Source organism: Pyxicephalus adspersus, chromosome 3 (genome assembly GCF_032062135.1).
Source record: "Pyxicephalus adspersus chromosome 3, UCB_Pads_2.0, whole genome shotgun sequence".
Taxonomy (NCBI): domain Eukaryota; kingdom Metazoa; phylum Chordata; class Amphibia; order Anura; family Pyxicephalidae; genus Pyxicephalus; species Pyxicephalus adspersus.
The window spans coordinates 111,013,203-111,034,973 of NC_092860.1; the positions used below are offsets into that span (position 1 = coordinate 111,013,203).

Sequence of the window (21,771 nt, forward strand, 5' to 3'; positions counted from 1 at the left end):
GTTATTACCAGGGCCCTTAGCTCAAGCCATTTGTACTACCTACAGTACTCTTTTTTATTTGGTCTGTCAATGTTTATCCTTGTTGCTGTCAATTACAGTATCTGTCAGTGGTAAGTGGCTCTTAATCAGTCTGTCAGTTATCCTATGTATAATCATGTCTGTTTGAGTGCCAGTGATTCCTTCAGTCAATTCTAATCAATTTGTTCATCATAGCAAGTCAGTCTTGTGACTGGATGCCCAGCTGTGTTTGTTTGTTGGATGTCCAAACCAAAATTACCCATTAATGCCTATTTGTTTTTCTGTCCATTTATCTACCTGCGTTATTGCCAGTCACTGAGTATGTGAAATATATGAAGCAGAAAGAGGAGAGCGGAGGTAAAAGAAGAGTAGAGGAGCAATCGGCAGCAAGATGGACAGAATTCAGCATAGAAACAAAAAAGACATTGTGGAATTGGAGAGAGTGCAGAGAAGGGCAACTAAAGTAATACAAATAATAGTGGAGCTCAGCTATGTTTCATGCATGTACAATAATCCAGCAGCAATAAAAAATGTAAATATAGATTCTGTAGTTTGGCACCAAAATTGCATTTGTTCACTATTGATAACCAATAGGAAGCCCTAAATAATGATTGGGCCTCCTAAATAACTTTATTACCTTTATTACAAATGGAAGCATTGCTAATGCCAATGGTAATTATCAAAAAAAAAAAATATGCTAGGATCCAAGGCAGTACATTGACTGTTCTCTTCATCAGACTGTTAGTATTCTGTCTTTTTCTGCTGCAGTAAAGTTTCATCCCACTTACCCACTTACAAATACTTTTTTCAGGAGATTGAGTGCTTCAACGGTCAACAAGGGCCCCAATGCGACATTGGTAGTATCACAAGCACTGATATTTATAGCTTGGTATAATCTTGGTTGAGTATTGGATGATTTGTTGGATACCATGTATATTTGTGACTGGATTACTGTGTCTCTCCTCTTTCCTGCCTAGGCAATTTCCTTACTGACAAAACCCCTTCTCTTGAGCATGGTAATTAAAGTTGAACTAAATTTCTGCATTACAAAATTGCGATCCGGCAGGTATTTATTGCAGAAGGGATATCGCCTGTCTTACATGCATGTTTGCAATCCTCTTTCCTAAATAGATTGAGCTGCATATGCACTCATTGCACAATGAATTACATCATCCTTGCCAATCAAGATGGCTGAAGATCTGACACCCAGAAGAGAAGCAGAGGAAGATGTTGGTGCCCAGGCCAAAGCAAGGACAAGTAAGTGTATTTTAAAAAAATTGTGATTATGCAGGTATGCTTATTTTATTTCAGAAGGGACATGTAGGGACCTGCCTGATTGTGTTTTTTCTTTATTTTTATGTTTCGTTCCTCTTTAACCTTGCAGCACAAAACCAGGAATATACCAATACATGTGTTTCAGAACAGCAGTCAATCAGACATATTACTTACCAGAATAATGTCAAGCTACCAGTGATACGTGCCGACGTAGCCAAACTTGGTCTAGGCATTCAAGTTAAAAAGTTAGCCTGTTCCCTAACTATAAATATTTAAGCATCTATATGTTTTGAACAAGCTCTAAACCCCAAAACATTGAAAGCACATGTAGGGGTTAGGGATGGTTTGTTTAATTTACTGTGTGTTTAGATAACGGCCAGTGTGTCAGTCACTTAAGTTTGCGTTTGTAAGCTTTAAAGTACATGGTTTTCTATAGCGTTGTGTATCACAAAACGTTTGCCATGTAGTTGGGTGTGTTTTTTAATAAAAATCTGTTTTCAGCTTTTTTCATAATTTGTTGCGGCTCCATGTTGACAATCTCCTGCAGCATCTTTGCATCCAACCTCTATTTACATACATGAACCTCTTCAACTGTTACATAGGATGGGGAGGGGAGGGGTGCATAGTTATGTAAAGTGCAGCTGCATGACCACTTGTCTCTCTATACACAAAATGCTTGACAAATTTATAGGAACACAAATTAGATACAAGGACAGATTCTTCTAGGAACTGCTAGAATGCCAACTTTCATCATGGGATCATTAAGTTTACTTAAAAAATAAAAAAAACGACAGATTTACAAATATTAACAAAACATTTTAAATTACTTTAGCATGTTAAACAATTTTTCCAGATTTAATCATCCACCCATTTTTTTTATTTGAAAAAGCCAATGTACACCAATATAATAGGTAAATGTAATTGAAAAAAAAATTGCTTGTTGGTTCAAGCAATCAGTTTTTGGATATTTGCTTTATATGGTCTGTACGGTCTCTAAAAGTTGGGAGGTACGTAAAAGGGAACCTAAATAATTGGGTTTACTAATTCCTACCCTGGTAATACATAAAAGATACTGTCAGTAATACAGTTAGGATATATTAGTGTAAATTATTAAAATAATGATAATATTTTGTATTTGTTTGACATGCCTATATTTATAAGCCACATTTCTCCTGAAACAAATCACCAGTAAACCTCTTCTGTCTTCTTTTCTTTTAAAGACGATCTTGTCCATCTTTATTACCTATGCTGGGATTATTTAAATCCAGTGCGAGAGTTCACTCATCCCCAGCATGTAAAAGGGAAACTGGGATTGCTGGTTTAACCTAGCAGCAAACACAGTTTAGCAACATCTGAAAGCTGGCCAGCGATTAGGCAGGTAAAATCAGTTACTGCAGAATGGACATCGCAAATCAATTTCTGCAGTAATCGCCTGCCTGAATCACATGTGTTAAAAGTGGGATTTAGTTCCACTTTAATTGCAAAGTGTTTTTTTTTTATGAATGTGTAAAGGAGTACAGCCTGTACTGATGCTTAACAATCAGGCTCCTGTACCTGAGAATAGAATGAAGTCTTCACTGTTTGATGAACCTGAACTAAATTTGAAGGTTAGCCCTCATCTTAATTCAATGGATTTAGGACATTTTTAAAACCTGGTTTAATTTTCTAGCCAAAGATAAAATAAATTATGAAATATGTTTCTCCTTTGAAAGAGTCCATCAGAAATAAAGGACAATTACAAGTAAATTACTTTTTTAAATCAATTCATGCTTCGCATGGATTGCTGCTCTAATCTCACCTAATCAATTTAGAAGCAAATCCAAACCTTCAGATATCTCAAATAGTATATAATATTATTTTATCAAGTTTAAATCTGAAATCCAATAAAGTGGTATGAGATCAATTCTATCAGCCATCCATCATTTTTATTACTTTGCTATGTTTTATTTGAATGCCCACAAGCAGAATTGTCTTTTTTGGTTTATGTGCAATAGAACAAAGATAAAACAATTTGTATTCCTTGTGAAAATAAGCCCTTCAGACACATATATAAAACATATAGTCAAATTAAGATTTTTTGAAATGATGCATTGTATTTTAAACTTTGCCAAATATCTGTGTACTTTGCACAGCAAATGGATTTGCCAACACTATGGGCCAGTCAGTCTGTACCTTTTTCAAACACTAGGTTCTGGAGTAAGGAGTGTGTATAGGTAGGTTTGCAGGTCTGGGAACACAGACACAAACACAAACATGAATGATTGCAATGGAAAGGTGACACACTAAGCTGCAGATCTGCAAACTTTCAACATCTGTATTACTTTCCTGGTTTTACTGTATAACTAAAGTGTGCAAATTGCATGCAGCTAAACATGAGGGCTGTACTTAAAGTGATGCAAAAGTGGGTATAACTTTTTTATTAACTGACTAGGTTGTCTAAACAGCACATGTTGAAGTTTTTCTATTCAGGAATTTCAGATCATTTGTCTTTATTGCAGGTGAATAATGGATTCCAAGCAGAAGCATCATGTCATCATTGAGTTCTTGATGAAGGAGGGGCGCAGACTGCCTGACATCTAACTGTCAGACAGATGGCTACAGAATGTTTATAGAGATGACACTATTGACAAGAGCAATGTGCATAGATGGATGTAAAAGTTTAGAAAGGTGAAGGAAGCACTGAACACAACCTATGCAGTAGAAGACTATCTATTGTGACCACTGACATAAATCATAAATGAGTGGGTAAATTGATGTGGGCAGACAGCCTGCATTATGCATTCTGGTAAAGCCCTCATATTTTGACAACAAAACCATAATATTATTATAGCTGTTGAAAAAATCAGTCTTTTCTTGTACATGCTGCTTGACATATTCCTTGAATTTTGAAGTCATTTTAAGATATGCCTACTGAAATAAGCTGTTAACATACACATCAAACATTCTAAACCATTTCTTAGAAAACCTTTTTCTTTTGTAACTAAACTGCCAACAGTCTGCCCATTCAAGACAAGAGAGCAGATAGTAGTAAAAGCTGGGAAGTTTCATACTGTCCGATGCTAAGGTGGTGAGATTCAGGGATATAGGGTGAAAATGAAAGAAAGATGAGCCAAAAAGAGATGAAAGGGATGTGCTGTAACAGTGGGTAGAGGTGGCTATGGGGGGATGCACTGAGGTGTATGAGGTGCCCCGGGGATAGATTTGTTCTTGCAATTAAGGGGATAACGTTGCTAGAAAAGAGATGGACTTTGAATGAGAGAACACACATTGAAGAAATGTATTGCTACAATAGCACTATTAGCAAAAGTGAAAAGTAGCTATACTACAAAACAGCAACACATTTTAAATAAGCACCAAAATTAGGGTGTACAATAGTGTGAGAAACAGAAGCTGGGATTTTTCACTCGGCGTCCTGTGCACTGAGGCTGCACAGGTGAAAGGAACTGAGTTGTGTGCAGCTGATTGCTGAGTAGTTCCTGTTAATCCCATGCTGTCATTGGCTGCTGGGGCTTTATAGCCTCTCTGCTCCCAGTCTGATGTGCCTGTTATAGCATCTGCTGGGCTGACCAGTGTTGGAGTGATACATTATGAGTATTCTCTGTTACTGACCTGCACCTGTTTCTGACTATCTGTTGAACTCTGCCTGGACCGACCTCTGCTTGTGACCCCGACTCTGTTTGTGCCTTTTCCCTTTGTACTGCGCTGGATAGACAGATTTCATGTGTTTTTGACCTTGGCTTGTTTTTGAATTTCCTGACATTCTGTACTCAGTATTTGTGGGCTCTGTAGTCTGCATTTGTGGGCGCAGGGTGGGCTGCCTATTTCCAGACACCATCCATTGCGCACCAAGTCCTGGGGGCAACCAAGTGCTGGGAGAGGCAACCAGTCTCCCGAGGCTGAGCGGGGCCTGCTATAGGCGAAGACTGCGACATAGATTGGGGGATTGGTGTCCAGTGAATACTGGTATTGACCTGCACCTTACACTAATATTGTTTGTTGAATACTGAATATTTCACATTGAATACTGATCCTTGATGCAATTTTAGTTTCTTTGTTCTGTTTTGAAAATGCAATTTGTTGACAAACGGTAATTCTAAATGTGTATATACTATTTCCGTGTACAGGTGTTCAACAAACGTTCTCCGCCAAATGCCCTGAGGAAGCCTGTTAGGCGAAACGTGTCGGGTTAGGAGACGTTTCCGTTATTACTTTAATAAGGATTTTGCTGTATGGTATATCAGTCAGCCTTCCCATGCTTTCTCTAATGGGAGCAACCAAACAAAATATTGTGCTTGTATACTACTGAGAAGTTTGTACTCACTAATAATTTTTTTTTACAATATATTGCTGCACAAAAAACCCTAGCTATCTTCTGAAATGTACGTCCATTGCTTTTTAAAAGCATCTGTGTTCTGAAATTAAGTAACGGTAATCTTAAATATGTGTTTTTCTAAAACACAGCCTGAAGCTTGTAAAACCTGTGGGACTAGGCCTGGGTAGATTAGACAGATTAAAAATATGAAATATCAGAAAGTTTTATTTGATTCCAGCATCCAGCCATGTGACAGTCTGCTACTATTTGATGTCCCTTAGCTAAGTGCACCTAAAATCCCTTCTCATGTATTGAACGTGTATGGTCCCTGGCTACAAATCAGTGCTGCATAACATTGTCTGATTCCCATTAACAACAATATAAAAAAATCATAAAGATTGTTCTGTATACATAGAAAATGATAAATTCAACATGGAAACACTTTTTTAAACATTGGTAAGATTTGTATTAGGTGATCTCTTACACACATATTAAAAACACTACAAATCGTCCTTTTATGATGAATTGTAGGGGGGAGAAAAAAATGTCAAAACGTAGATTCAGAGATAACTTTAACAGGCAGATATCAAAGAGCAATGAGCAATGATACATGTATTAGTCCTAAAACTACAAAAGTAAATGTTCATCAAAACAAAATAAAACAAAGACCAGGTACATCATATCACAATCCATGAAACATTTCTATTCCTACTATAATTCTTTGTGTCTTATCCATCAATATCTTTTGGTGTGTGCATTGTATACATATATACTGTAACATTTATTTTATTTCACTTTGTTTATTACCAAACCATGTGGTATATTTAGGGAGTTTGTAATTATTACAATAAAAATAAAATTGTATTTAGACATTGCATGTTGTTTGTAGTGTATATTTTCTGTAGGTATGCAATATGGCATGCACAACCCTTGATGTGTAAATTGGACTGACAAGAGTATGGCATAAATTAAAGTCAGATTGAAGTGTTAACTGGCACTGGCAGGTGCTACACAAGAATATAATGTTTATAGTGTGCACTAAGTAATGTAAAGCTATGTCTGGACACCTAAATGTACTCTATCAAGCATTAGAGGAGATAACATATTTCACAAACCTTTGAAATGTTGCTTGATCGACTTGCTGAGCGCCCAAGGGACTTGTCATTCTGCAAAACAAAATTAGATTACCAAAATAGGTGTGATAAGTATGTAGGATTGTGTCTTCTAGACTCACTTTTATCCATGCTGTGTCAATTAGATTTAATTACTAGGTAGAACATTGGAGTTTAAATTGATGTCTTTAAATGCTATAATTATCAAAGTATTGTACTGATGAATGTTGATTATATATTTTTTTCTTCGGAGTTTGAAAGCATGAAAAAAAATAACTTGAACTTAGTTATCCATGAATTTCCTGTAAATAATCCTAAGAGAAACCAAGGTATGCATTCAATGAGTATTGTTTTTGAGTTATTGTTATCAAATTTCCTTGAAACTATATCCTAGAGTCACTCTCACATCCTTGTTCGCTTTACCATGCCTTCATGATGATATTTCAGATACAGGCATACAATTCTGCTGTTAGTGCCTTATTTCAGGCAATGCTCTCAGCACCCCTGCTGAACAGCATCTTTTACAAAAGAGATTTTACAATAAGCTACCTAGATATGGTATTATGTTCAATAGGTCTAAAGACTTGTTCATGGAGAGAATCATGCACAGTACAATCACTATGCTATGCTGATAGAAGGAAAACACAAACTGTATCTGTAAGAAGTAAATATTACCTTGACTAAAAGATATACATACAAGCTAAAAAGAGAAACATTTGTATAATTACTGTATATGTAAACATTACTATACATAATAAATTTGCTTCTATTTAGTCTGCTAAATATATAATTAGAAACAATGTTGCACAGAAAACTTAAAAAGTGCCAGGGCATAAATATTAAAGAGTAACCATATGGGATTGTTGCCCTTTTTTCAGGTATCAGTCCGAGTTGCCAGGCAGAAAGGAAAGGTGAGACACAAACTGATGCACCAATGAAGCCCTGAGATATATAGGAAACCATAAGGCATTCCAACCCATTATTAGCAACAAAAAGTAAAGGTGAACTGAAATGATTATGCACTGTAGATAATTATATGGCACAGTTTAGACTGCATCTAAAAAAAACATGCAGATTCCATTCAAAGAAAATCTGTTCTCTCTAAGATAAAGTAGCACTCGCAAAGAAAAAAACATATGTGGCACCATATTGACTCAATGGCTGTCTTAGTGACACGGGGGTCATATGAGATAATCATGGCAGAAGAGAAAGGCATTAAAATGTCATACAGTGTATGTTACTAGCATTTTCTACCTTTATGAAATTTTTATAGTACTGTTCCCAACTGAGGATATGTACTTTTCTATATGCCTTGGTGAGAATTTCCCCAAAACTGAATGCAAGAAGAAATCCACACATTATGATTGTCATCAAAGTAAGAAATACAGGAGCATCCCCCAATGGAACATCTCTTCCTATGAAAATTGGCCAAAATGGGAATTTCATTTCATATCTTAAACTAGAGCATATATTTATAGTCCGTGCCGTGTAGTCACTGAGCTATGGAGAAATCTGATTTAAAGAATCTGTTTTTGTTTCAGGAACATGACAAAACATCAATAAATTAATAAAGTCAGGTAAGATATGCCATCAGTGAAGTGACATTTTTTCATTAAATTATCCTCTAGGACAGTATTTTATTGTACTTCATAGGAACAGGGACAAGTTAATTTAGCTCTCTTTTTTTCCCTTTACAGTCAGACAGTGATATTGCCAGAAGAAGACCCGATCGAGAAGAAGTCCAGCTCAATAGAGTAATGTGCGGAAATAATGTGATTTTTCATATTTTCCAGTTTAGTTCCGCTTTAATAATAATAAAGCCACAAATAAGTAGATTGCCCAAAAAGCTAGAAATCAGAACTAAACTGTGTCCCCTTTGTAAGCCTACTATCCATTGGTAAAAAAACAGTCATGGAGTGCAAAATGTTTTTTTTTTAAATACTCCTAGGCAAATCTGTACATAAATTTACTAGGACTGCAAATCTCATAGCCACAGGATTAACCTCAAATCCATAGTAGCAATGAATCAGAACCTTATCTTTAATCACAAGACTGGCTATAAATGACTACAAATCATTTCAGGCAATATATATATATATATATATCAGATATGAATTCAGGTGTTTGGTTTAGAGGGATCAGAATAGTGAGGATGTGGGTGGGTTAGTCATTTGATATGTCCGCTACAAGGAAAACCTGTACAGAGAAATTATGTGGTGACATTGCTAACCACCTTCTGAATAAAAGATAAATGCCTGTTTGTCTCTGGTTCATTTCTTTCTGAGTCACTGACATTTATAACAAATAGCACAGCTAATTTCTGCATCCTCTTTTCCCCCAATAGAAATGGTCTGATGGGAAAAACAAGTGGTTCAAGAAACTGGACCAAGTACTTTTTCATCATGGTCACTTGACCAGAAAACCTTTGGTGCATGGAACAAAACTGCCACGTGTTTATCATTAGAATGCCCTACAATTAATTCATTATTAATCACCTGACCCCAACGATGGTCATTGTACGTTTTGCTTTTCAGAAAAAAATCTGTCAAAAAAATGAAGGAATACCTGGTGCATCCCAGCGTTCCCTCTGGCTATGGCAAATTAATGAATTTATGAACTGGCATTATGTCAAAATAGCAGAAAACCCAACTCCAGGAAGAATATCAGGTGGAGATGGTAGCACCCAAGCAAAGAAAAATGAGTGCAATTAAAAATTTGCAATCAGGCAGGTAGGGTTATTTTACTGTAGAGAGCCCATCACATATCCCTTCTGTAATACAGAACCTGGCTGGCTGCAACTTTTTTAATTTTGGGGTACATTTCTGCTTTAAGAAGCAAGAAACAAGATTACCATATCCTGCATCCTGACATTTTTGTAAAATCTGTTAATGTATCCCTAGCTAGCCTTTAAAACCAATTGTACTAAGAAAATATGAAGGACGCCATTAGTGAATTCTCCTTTTAAAGATTCTGGTTGCCACATGGAAGTTAACTCTTTAACTTCAGTATCTTTAGAATCATTGTGAATTTTGGCAGTTTAGTATACTTTCCACATATCCGCTTTCCTTTGAAGTCGCTGAGCCACTCTTTCCATAAGTGGACTTGAGTCTCGGTGACTATTTTTGTATTTGACTGCCAAAATACCTAATGCCACAGAATACCATCAATTTGTAAAGTATAAACCTCAACACAAAACTGTAAGCAAAGTGAAATGCAAGGTGAATAATAAGTTTGTTTTTACAGCAATACTCTATTGCTCTAAGCTAACCAGAAGCTGTGTACATTTATCTATTTTACAAGTAAAAGTATTAATGAATACAGTTTCAATCCACCATGTTGTTATGTCTAAAATATGAGCACTTTGAAAAACAAGGTCATGGTGCTATTGTGAGGCATTCTGCAGAATAAATGACATCTGCTACTAATTACCTCACTAATCTGTTTTCAATTCTTCAACAGTGACAGCACAATGTGTAAACAACTGACAGCAGGAGGAAGCCCTTTCTTTTTCACCTTCAGTAGACTTTTGGTAAAACCAGTATTATCATTCCTTGTCTTTATTAACCACCTGGGCGTTTCACTGATGTCTAGATTTCTGTACCAAAAGCAGTACACTGTTTTTCATGAAATTTTTTTTTTTAAATTGTAGACCTGTAACTTACAGAAATTTGTCCGAACAAGGGTCTAGTAGATATCACGAATATAAAAAAAGTTTGAAACACACAATCATGTAAAAAAAAAAATTACTTTTAATAAAATTAAATAAAAACCACAAAACTCAGCTTAAAACTCAGCATACAATGTTGTATGGCAATCGGATTGCAATATAACGCTTGTTTCTATTTTTAGCCACCCTGACTTTAGTTTGGGGTAAAAGATCATAGCAAGTTTGCTTACCCCGAACCAAGGTCGGGCTCAACGCCCGGGTTAAACAAAAGGCTGGAACCCATCGGAAGATCGAGGAAATCTTTACAGGAGGATTCAAGTACAGCCTGGTGACCATGGGAACTGAACTGCAGATGAACTCTCAATGAAGAAACTCCATTGAGAGTTAATCTGCAGTTCCACTGCGATCCCCGGGCACTGGAGCTTATTTACCTTCTAGTGCCCCGGGATCGCAGTGGATTCTCAGGGCTGCATTTGTTCATGCAGCCCTGGGAATCCTCCTGTTTGTTATCCCCGGGCACTAGAGAGTAATTAACCTCTAGTGCCCCGGGATCGCAGTGGTTTCCCAGGGCTGCATTGTTTCATGCAGCCCTGGGAATCCTGTGTGCGATCCCTGACAGTGGAGTTGAAAGCTTTCCTCAGCCAATCAGAGAGCACTAGAGTTTTTGAATGGGGAGACTTGTCCCCATTTAACCTCTAGTGCTGGGGATCGCACACTAAGCTGATCAATAAGGCAGAAAATGTATTATTGGTAGGATCACTAGGTAAAAATAAAGAGAAAAAAGCCAGAAAATGAATTCAGCCATATAATCTAAGAACTGGTAAGCTACATTATACTAAATGATTGTTTTTGGATTTAGATACAAAAATAGTTGTTAGATGTGAGGATATTGCCATTTTATATCTTTGTGCTCATGCGGAAAATCGTGCAAAAAACTATCGGCCCAGGACTGCAGCCATATGCGCAAAAATGCGCATACGTACAGGCATACACTTGTCACATTGTAAAAATCATCCCCATGGACCAGAGGTGAACATAGCCAACAGTGGACCCCTGTGTAGAACTGACTTTGGACCCTCGCTCGCCGAACTGACTTGGGGCCCCTGTTGGATGAGGAGGGTCAGGGCAGCAACACACTTATCACCTTCCTATGTCCGCCCCTGCCATGGGCCTACATGGTCAATTCCGGATTAGGCAAAAGAAGCCCTATTGAGGTCCAAAACTTGGACAGTAAAGTACTGAAAAATGTTTAGCTCTTTATCCTGTAAACATTTCACCAAACCTATTCCTGCTTACCCAATGCTGATCTGGCTTTTCCCATGGTCATGGCTTATTCCTAGTTACCTGTTGTTGACCTGACTTTTCTTCTGCCCACAGCTTGTCCCTGCCTACATGTTGCTGACCTGGCTTCTTTTCTGATCTACAGCTGTTCTGCCATCTGTCAACTTCATGTTTGACCTGCTGCTAATATCTCCTCTATAAACTTTGTGAATATGATAGGCCTGGGTGGTTTGCTTCTTATCACTTCCTGGTCAAGACACTGGCCCTGATTCATTAAAGCTCTCCAAGGCTGGAGAGAATACACTTTCACCAGTGAAGCTGGGTGATCCAACAAACCTGGGATGGATCTGGTACAGAATTCAAAGCATTTGCTAGCAAATAGCAAATGACATTGAAGAAATCCATTCCAGGTTTGCTTGATCACCTAGCTTCACTGGTGAAAGTGTATTCTCTCCAGCCTTGGAGAGCTTTAATAAATCAGGCCCACTATCTCAGTCTTGCCTCTGGCCCTGCAACTTCCAACTGTTGTTTCTAGCTGGCGTGCCATTAATTTTAAGTAACCAACAAGTATGTTTTTGGGACATGAAAGGAAACTTAGGCAACCTTTGTAGATGTGTGTAATTAGTGCCCTGACCCTAGATTAGGATTTGCATGGAGATTTTCTTTACTAGCAACAGAAAAACACATTTTTTTCTCATCAACTATTGTATTTTCTTATTTTATCATACATGCTATCTGTTCAAAAGAAATATAATAAATATATATATATATATATATATTGTATAATAGGATTTTGTTGAACAAATGCCAGGTACAAAAGCTCTTCTCAGTTTTACATGCACTGACAATATGGCTGTGATGAGTCCAACATTTTTTTTAAAAAGAGGGCAGTGTTACCTATTCCCTAAATAACTATTTCTTGTTACTCAGTTGACCAGAGACAAGAGTTTTGCAGTTCAATGCAGGTTGTTCCTTATATTTGGCAGAACACTTAAAAACTTTGTGAAACATGGAGATTGTCCTTGCACAAGTGGTAGCGGTTATCACCACATGTATATGAAGCATGCCAAATAACTTGTGGCTATATACACCACATTTAAATAAGGCAGCTTTAATCTGTTTGCTGAAAAACATATCTATAAATACAAATGTATTGATTGCAGTGGAAGCCTGGTATGTTCTATTCATTTCACATAAATTCAGTTCAGATCTTCAACAACAACAATAAACACAACAGTTAATGCTGCAATTATCTCTGTAAAGTACACAAACCTCTTGAATTCAGCATGTTCCCAGACAGCACAGGTACATCAGATTTGTAGAGCCATTTACAGCTGTTCTGGTACTTATACTGAAATCGTTTAACAGGTGCAGTCGTTCATCTGTAACATTTGTGTTGTATTTTTTTAATTAGACAAGATGCAGACTGGGTTTTCACTATTATCGCCCATCTCACATTTCTCACAGTTTCTTGCCTTTACTTCTTTATAGATTGCAAGAAAGGGTCCAAATATAGAATAACATTGTTGCGTAGTTTACACTGAATAAATGACTCGATGACTAATCTTGCAAAGTTACAATAGAAAGAAACATTACAGCAGGTTTTAAAATATATGATGATAACATATCAGTAGGCTGGGCCATCTCATACTTTTCAAGGTATGTGTAAGGATGAGTCCAAAAGGAAGGCACGACAATAATTCTATACTCATGAATAAAACTTGTGACACATTGAGCCTGATTAATTAAAGCTCTACAAGGCAAGAGAGGATACTTTTTCATCAGTGAAGCTGGGTGATCCCGCAAACCTGGAATGGATCTCTCTCTTTCTGCTTCCTACGTCAATTACTATACAATTTTCAAGACAAGTATGATTCTGATTTTGTGGCAGTGGAAAAGTTCTCAGTACTGGCATTTTCCTTTCAAAAGACTTTTTGTGTGTGACAGACAGGAAGTGTGTTTCAACGTTCTCTGCAGCTGCAATCCAGAATCACCAGATTATACACAAAGAAGAGTTGGGTGAACTGGTGCACTACAGGGATGCCTGCATGAAAACTACATTATTACTCTCCAACTACTCTTCTTGTATGAGTCACAATTTTTAAACTGAATCTGAACTCAGAAAGTGAAGACTTGCTGGTATAAGGAACATTTGGAAATACTAGTTATACATAATCAACAGTCTGCTACCCTTTGTTTAAAAAAAAAGGAATTAACTTCCTTGTATGTGAAGGTATATTACATCTTCTATAGGAAGGCACCCCTACCTCTGACTGCTAGTGTAAGAACATCTGGAGTGAGATTTGTTGATGCCATTACTGTGTCAGTTTTTCCCTCTGTACCAATATAGTCACCCCCACACAGAAACATTGGGCCTGATTTATTGAAACTCTTCAATACTGGAGAAGATAAACTATCATAGAAGAACCTTGGTGATCCTGTAAACCTGAAACAATGATTCACCCATGATAGTCTATCTTCTCCAGTCTTTGTGAGATTTGATTAATCAGGCCCACAGTGTACGGGTAGGGTAAGTTACTAAAAGAAAGGAAATCAGCTGCTGGGGGACCATAGACAATATTGATGCATACATCTTTAATCTATTTAAATTTAGATGCTTTGAATTTGGACTGCAAATTGGGTTGATCTATGATAATCTCAAAGTTACAAGAAAGCATCACCAGACAAGCTGATTCATGAACCAGTTCACTAATGTGATGCTAAAGGTTTTTCTTGGATCTTCAACTGGTTTATTTTTCATACGCAGAGTGAGTATCGACCCTAATATCAATTTTCAAGGACCATAAGCCTCATGGTTATTTCATTTTATTATTATATAAAGACTCTTTAGACCACTGTTTATCAACCAGGCTTGCATTGAACCCTATGGTTCCTTCAGAGGTTGCTATGGGTTCCTTGAGCCACAAGCAGTTTGTGCCTTTCAAGTAATTTTAAGTGACACCAATGATCTTTTTGTCCTTCTGAAGGGTGGCATTCTTCCTACTGGCCAGAAATGTAATAGTCATTCTACCCAATGACTGCCACACTAAGGTATGGTGAACTGTGTATATTGTAATTATAGTAGGGTTCCCTACAAACTGTAAGATATTTCAATGGTTCCTCCATGTTAAAAAGATCAAGAAATGTTGTTTTATAGTATCTGTATTATCTTTAGATGTTATCTTCTTTAAAAATAGATTTTAAAGACAAGGCTTTGCACTATACATGTCTACTGGCTCATAATCATTAAAACTGTGATAAAAATCTACTCTTCAAACCAGCATGAGATTTGTAAGTAAATTAGTGCTGGATCTAAACATTCCTTTTTCATGGTCCTAAAAAGGGCAGGCAAGATTTCATTCACTAAGGGGGATCTGCTTATGAGAGAGTCTTCCCATTGCTAATCATTAACATTTAAGTGTCTTATTGCCTTCCCTAACTGTATTATTTAACTATAATAAACCCTGGCACTTTATGAAATATAACCATACAAATTTTACACTGGAGGATTTACTGTATTTTTTGGCAGAACAGGAAGCCTGAATTTTTGCAAAGGTTAATAGTCTGTGCAGGCACTTGACATTCCAAATGTTAAATGTATCTGACATCTTCCTAATAAACATCAGAGTCAATAAAAAATACCTCTCTGTTGCTTCTTGGCCCCTTAATAGTATTCAGAAAATGGTCAGAAATTATTTAGAGCTTGTAACAAATAGGTCAAAATGGTCAGATCCACATCACATATGCACCATATATACTTAAATATAAACCAAAGTATGAAAATAAAAGTAATGTGATAAAAAAAAACATCTATGGTGTGTTTTTTTTCAAACCTTCATTTAAAGGGAAAAAATAAAAAAATATTGGTCTCAGTCTAACTTTTTTCCCTTTGACAGATTAAATAATTTTGTACTTTTGAGATGGTTATGATGGGAAACTTGCTCCTAAATGCATTGTAGTTGGCCACCAGTATATTGGGTCACACCAGTAAATTGCACCTCCAGTAAATTGCACATGTCCTCATGTAAAGTGTGTATCAAACTTTTAAATAACTGTGCCCCCAAGGGTAAGGGTTTATTTACACACTTTACATGAGGACATGGTACCATTTACTGGTGTGACCCAAGATAAAAGTCCAATGGCATTTTGAGGGCTAAAAAGTTTAGTTTGTTTTCTGTAGATTGCTGCTAACCCTTGGCCAAAGTTGGTTTGCCTTCAAATCAAAATTTTACCATAGACATGGCAATTTTTTAACCTGATATTGTCTTGCATTTGACTTTGATTTACATGTTTCTCTACTGGACATCTTGCAAGTTTATGTAGAAAATGCAAGACCCAGTAAAAGGAAAAAAAACAGACATATTTGCTGGGTATTGTGTCATACATTGATGACTCAAGATGTTGGCTAAGATGGTGACTGAATATTGTGATGGATTTTACTGATCCCCCTACCTACTTTGAAAAATAGAAAAGGGCATAAAAATATGATAAACCTAACTTTAAGCAGACCTAAACTCAAATTTTTACTTTAAATAAAAGGGTAGACAACCCTTTTATATAAAGTAAAAATATTGTTCTGTTTTTAACTTCACCTCCCCTTTCTGTCTTATTCACCGCGGTGAATGGGAGCACAAAGTGTCCTGGGATACCTATGTCAGGCATCCTTCTGCACATGCCCGATCTTGCTGAAGGGGCATTTTCCTTCACTGAGGGGAAAATGATGTTAATCTCACACATTCGCAGTGAGTTTGGCACATTTTGTTTCTTTTTTACAGCATGCTACGTCACCTGATGTCCCACCTGCGCAGTGCGAGATCGGGTTACGTACCCAGAAGGAAAAAGAAGGCCAAAGATGGCAGCACTGTCCTGGATTTCTTCTTTGTCCTGGCACAGGACCAAATCGAGGAAAGGTCTAGCGCAATTGAGGGATCTATAGAATTTATTGGTAAGTGTGATTTTTTTTTTATTATTTAGTTTAGTTCCCTTTAAGAAAGGAATAGCAGAATTGCTTGGTATTTTTTAATATGGGGAATTAGAATGTTGTGTAAAATTGCATTTCTTAATGGTAACTGCATATATTGTAATAACTTTTCATTATTTTTTTTATTAGTCACTGTTTAATTTTCACACCTTCCAAAGTATGGTTTTCACACATTTTCACTTGTAATTTTCACACTTTTGTCCTAATTATCACTTTCTCGCTCTTTAAATGTCTGAATAATCAGTGGTCTATAAAGTATAATATGAAAACAATAGAATAGAGATGGGGACTCATCTAACTGCTGGACTGAACCTCTGAAATAAAAAAACATCATAACATCTTCAACTTTTTGTGTTACATTTGTGCAATGTAGGTTGGTAATATGATACTTTTTTCAAGAGATATCCTATCCTGAAACCTTTCTGTTATATGATATCAGATATTACAGAAGCAGTTGTTGCTGACCAAGTTATTTTCTTCAATCCACCTAGATTATCTGTTTTTATAACTAGAAAACCTTTTCACTGCCACTAGGTTAACAACCCCAAATATTGAAACGAATCTACCCCTCCAAGGATTAGTGAACTTCAGTAAGATTCTTATTTATAAAAAAAGATTGGAAAACAGATAACCACATTATAACTATAAAGAATAAACATTTTCAGGCAAATTGCCACTTTAAATATTTATGGTGACCAACATCTTTTATGGATTTTTTCTAGCTGATCAACACAGAAATGGGGTGAACATGCTGTCCGCCATACCTGTAGGATATAACTATTATCTCTACAAATGGTCAAGTTCAGGTGTTTACAATAAGGGGTACAGTTTATGCTGCAGCATGTTAAAAGCATTTAAAGTGGAACTAAACCAAGTTATACCCTACATATACATGTCCATATTCCGTTGCAAGGAACCACCATTTTCTTCCCTTTTCTCTTCCTAGTTGGTATTCTAGATTGGCCGAGTGGGTTGACAACTTCTGCTTAGGTGCGGGGGAGTTCATTCATTCCTGACAGTTGTAGGGGAAGCTGGGCATGCAAGGTATGCTAGAAACCAACTCTGCACGTGCTGCTCAGCAACTTTAACGGAGTTTGTTTCACGGACCAATGAGGCTGGAAAGAACGTATATTCCAGAAGGGACATCACCTAAAGCGTTGCTTTATCACAAATATTTAGTTCTAACATGTATGTGCCCCTGTACATTAAGCCCAATTTACATTTTTTTGACAAATTTAGTGTGAAGAAACACTACTACAAAGCCCTGACTCAACTTAACATCTTTGGGATTACCTGGAGCCCCCCTATTGTGTTAAGGCTTCTAGTCCAACATCACAAATGCCCATTTGGCTCAATGGCCATATTCCTACAGACACACTACAATATCTTGTGGAAGCATTTCCCAAAGAGAAGAGGTTGTTTTATCCAGCAAACTCTGTAATTGTAATAGTTCTGAAATGCTAGATGTAAGCTTGTATAAGTTGTAATTATCGCCTGACCACAAACCTTTAACCATACAGTATGTATCAAAAAGGTGAAATAGTCAATGTATGTAACATAAAATACTGATTATACATTTTTTTTTTTTTTTTTACTCACAGACCGGTATAAATCTTTGCAATAGCAAAAATTTATTTTCATATTCACCACAAAATGCAAGCCATCTTATTCTTTGTTGTTGGAATATAATATCGGGACAACGCCTCCAGATACAGAATCAGTAGCATACTGACACAATCAGGAGGATGTCCACAGCAGCACAATTAATACCAAACTGACAGTGCTAGAAATAGGTAATTTTTTTTGCCAGCACAATACACTAAACATATTTAAGTCTGTCACACAATGTTATGATGATGTTCCACTGTAGATGTCTGCCATCATGCCATAAGTTTTAAATCATCATCATTATCATGCATTGCACTGGTTTACTTTATAATGCATGTCAAAATGTACATTATAGTTTAAAAAAGCTCTTGCTGTGGCCATATATAATTATTATTGATATGAACATGTAGCTATTTATTTGTGTTTATGATTGTAGCATAGCATATCCATATATTCCACTTCATAATAAATAAATATAAATGCATGCAGTACATTTAACATTACCCTTGCAAAGGCAGTCATATTTATTATAATTATGTAATATTAATATGCCTCTGTCAGACAACCCCGCAACGTACAGTGTACAGCAGTGGCTCAGCAAGTGCAAGAGCACTACACCCACTATGAAGCCAATGTTTGCCTAGAAAAATGCTTCTCCCCAGTGGTGATACCTATTGTATTGTCCCTGCAAGCCAGGGAAGTCCTGGGCCGCAGGCAGTCATTTTAGTGTCTAAAAAAGACACTCTGTGAGCCCATAAAAAAGCAGGGGTAGGGGTATAGGGTTAAACTGCCCCCTCTATTTTAAGCAGCCTAGCACTGAATCTGCCCTGCATTAGTAGAATTGAAAGCTGTAGTTATAAAGCTGACTAATATTACTGATCCTTTATTTTTTTATCTATTTGATCTAACATTTCACATTTTAGGACATAGAAAAGGGTGAGAGATATGTTGCTAATTAGTTTTTCATTATCACGCGCTGGACTACTGTTAAGATTGAGTATGAAAAGCTCACTAGGAAAGCTTCTGTAAATGACATCATCATCTTAATTAATGAACTGCAGGTAGCACACAGGTTATGCACTGTACTAATTACATACTAGAGATAGTCTCTGGTTTAAAGCAAGCATCAACCCTATAATTTAGTATTCAATAAAAATAATATTCAGGTGCTAGGTAAAAAAAAAAATAAACTTTCAATGTTGTTGGTATTTTAATGTGCCACGTTTAACCTGTTCAAGTTCTTACTGCTCTTGTTACTAAAGCTGTGTATACAAATAGTTGTTAGATAAACACCAGACACAACAATTTTTTGAGTATCTGTTTGTCAAGGTACAAAAAGAATGTAGTTCATGCAGTAGACAATTAGAATAAAAAAATATATATATAATATTTGTCAACTTTAAAAAAATCTTGGCAAAAATTGACCAAAACTCCATTAAGATGTCTTTTAAATATCACCAATCCCTAACAGAACTATACTTTATTACAGATTCCATGGTAGCGTCTCTTCTCCCATGTCCCAAAAACATTCAGTTATGTTTAATGGCTTACACAAAAAAATTACCTGTAGGCTGCGTTAATACCATGTGGATATTAGATTGTGAACCTCTTTTAGGAATGGTTAAGGACATGACTATAGACTTTGAAAATGCATTGCAGCATTGTATGTTGGTGCTATATACTATAAATACAAAGGCATTAATACCACCAGATTTCCTAAGGATAGCAAAATGTTTCAAGGGAAATACATATCCATCCCAGTTTTCCTGTTTGCTGTATTACATCTGCATCTGCTCTATGAAGTCATCTTTTTGCAATGTCAATTCCAATATAAAGCATTCTTGATTTTATATCAGAGGGCAAAGACATCAATTACTTAGTGCTTACATGTACTAAACTGACTTGTTCACATATAATATACAAATTCACGGAGGTCACAGTTAGGTAACATGTAATACGCACACAATTTCTGAGAGTGATAAAAGTTCAAGGATAAGGTGAAAGAATGGACTAAACCAGGGGTCTGCAACCTTTTGAGTCGGAAGAGTCAAAAATTACAATTTACAAAATTTCAAAGTTTTTAAAGAGCCACAAAATTTTTTCTTGCCAACAATAAATAGTACTCGCATAAATAAAGTTTTTTGATAAAAAAAACGTATCTATTTATTCATAAGAAAAAAATATCTATTTAGTCATATATAAGTAGTGTTTTTCACAACAAATTAGAAAATATATATGGCATTATTAGATAATTACTTATTATTTAAGTAAAAAATTAAAACAATTAAACATTTACTTACAACACTAACTTGTACTTCAATAACAAACAATTGAGCAAACAAATTCAATGGGAGCGATGGCTTTGCATGGTTTTAGAAAGTTTGGATAACATTAGAGGACATTTCATTTTCCTCAGAATTCTGTAATGGTGAAACAGGTACAAACATTTTGATTTTCCATGCATTGTTGCTAAACTGCCCACTTTTGTATTTTATTGTAGAAATATAGATACCTTTAGGCACCGATTCTATCTCTCAGCCACTATCTATCTCTCAGCCTGGCTTTTCACTGCACCCCTCCCCCGTGACTCGAGAGCTTCCGACGGACTGAAGACAGTGAGGACGCGTGTCACGGGGCAGGGGTGCAGTGAAAAGCCAGGCTGGGAGATAGATAGTGGCTGAGAGATAGAATAGCTTCCGACGGACTGAACTAAAGAGCCGCAGCTTCACATCCAAAGAGCCGCATGTGGCTCGCGAGCCGCAGGCTGCCGACCCCTGGACTAAACAAATAAAAAGCACCAGCACATATAAACATACAACTAGCAATGTACGGAGATGCAATGGGCCTGATTTATTAAAGCTATCCAAGGCTGGAGAGAATACACTTTCACCAGTGAAGTTAGGTGATCAAGCAAACCTGGAATTGATTTCTTCAATGGCATTTGCTATTTGCTAGCAAATGCTTTGAATCATGGACCAGATCCATCCCAGGTTTGTTGGATCACCCAGCTTCACTGCCTTGGAGAGCTTTAATGAATCAGGGCCAATATGTCACAACAGTAAGCTGGCTATCAACAGCATTAATAGATAAATATATTAACCCTAACACAATAAAAAATAAATATGCAATAGGTTTAATTCATCATAAAACTGTACATAAGGACCTCTATATTAAATCCAGAAATTATTTTTTAAAAAAAAAATACGGATCTTTATGATTTAGGTTTGTAAAATATGTCTAACGTGGTATAAAAAATAATTTTCAGTACAAAGATCAATAACATGTAATACATTAAAAGAGAAAAACAATCATCTCAATTATAAGAATAATATACACAGTGAAAATGTAATGTACTTTACATTTAAACTATAACTAAAGGCAAAACATTTATTCTAGAATTGGGTACAGTGATGCGGGGATAAAACCTCTTCTGTTTTTTGTTTTTTTTTTGCTATTGGAATATACCCCAATAGTTTATTCTACACAGCACAAACACTCTAATCCAATCACCATGGAA

The 21,771-nt window shown here is 36.4% G+C and overlaps 1 protein-coding gene across 4 annotated transcripts in view; it reads right to left on the bottom strand.

Annotated features, from left to right (window-relative positions):
- Positions 1-21,771, bottom strand: part of MARCHF1 (membrane associated ring-CH-type finger 1) — a 120,307-nt gene that overhangs the window by 68,426 nt on the left and 30,110 nt on the right. For all 4 annotated transcript variants that reach the window (XM_072406008.1, XM_072406007.1, XM_072406006.1 and 1 more), the window contains one exon: positions 6,721-6,771. In XM_072406008.1, the coding sequence (XP_072262109.1) occupies positions 6,721-6,771 (51 nt within the window). The remainder of the gene's footprint in view (positions 1-6,720; positions 6,772-21,771) is intronic.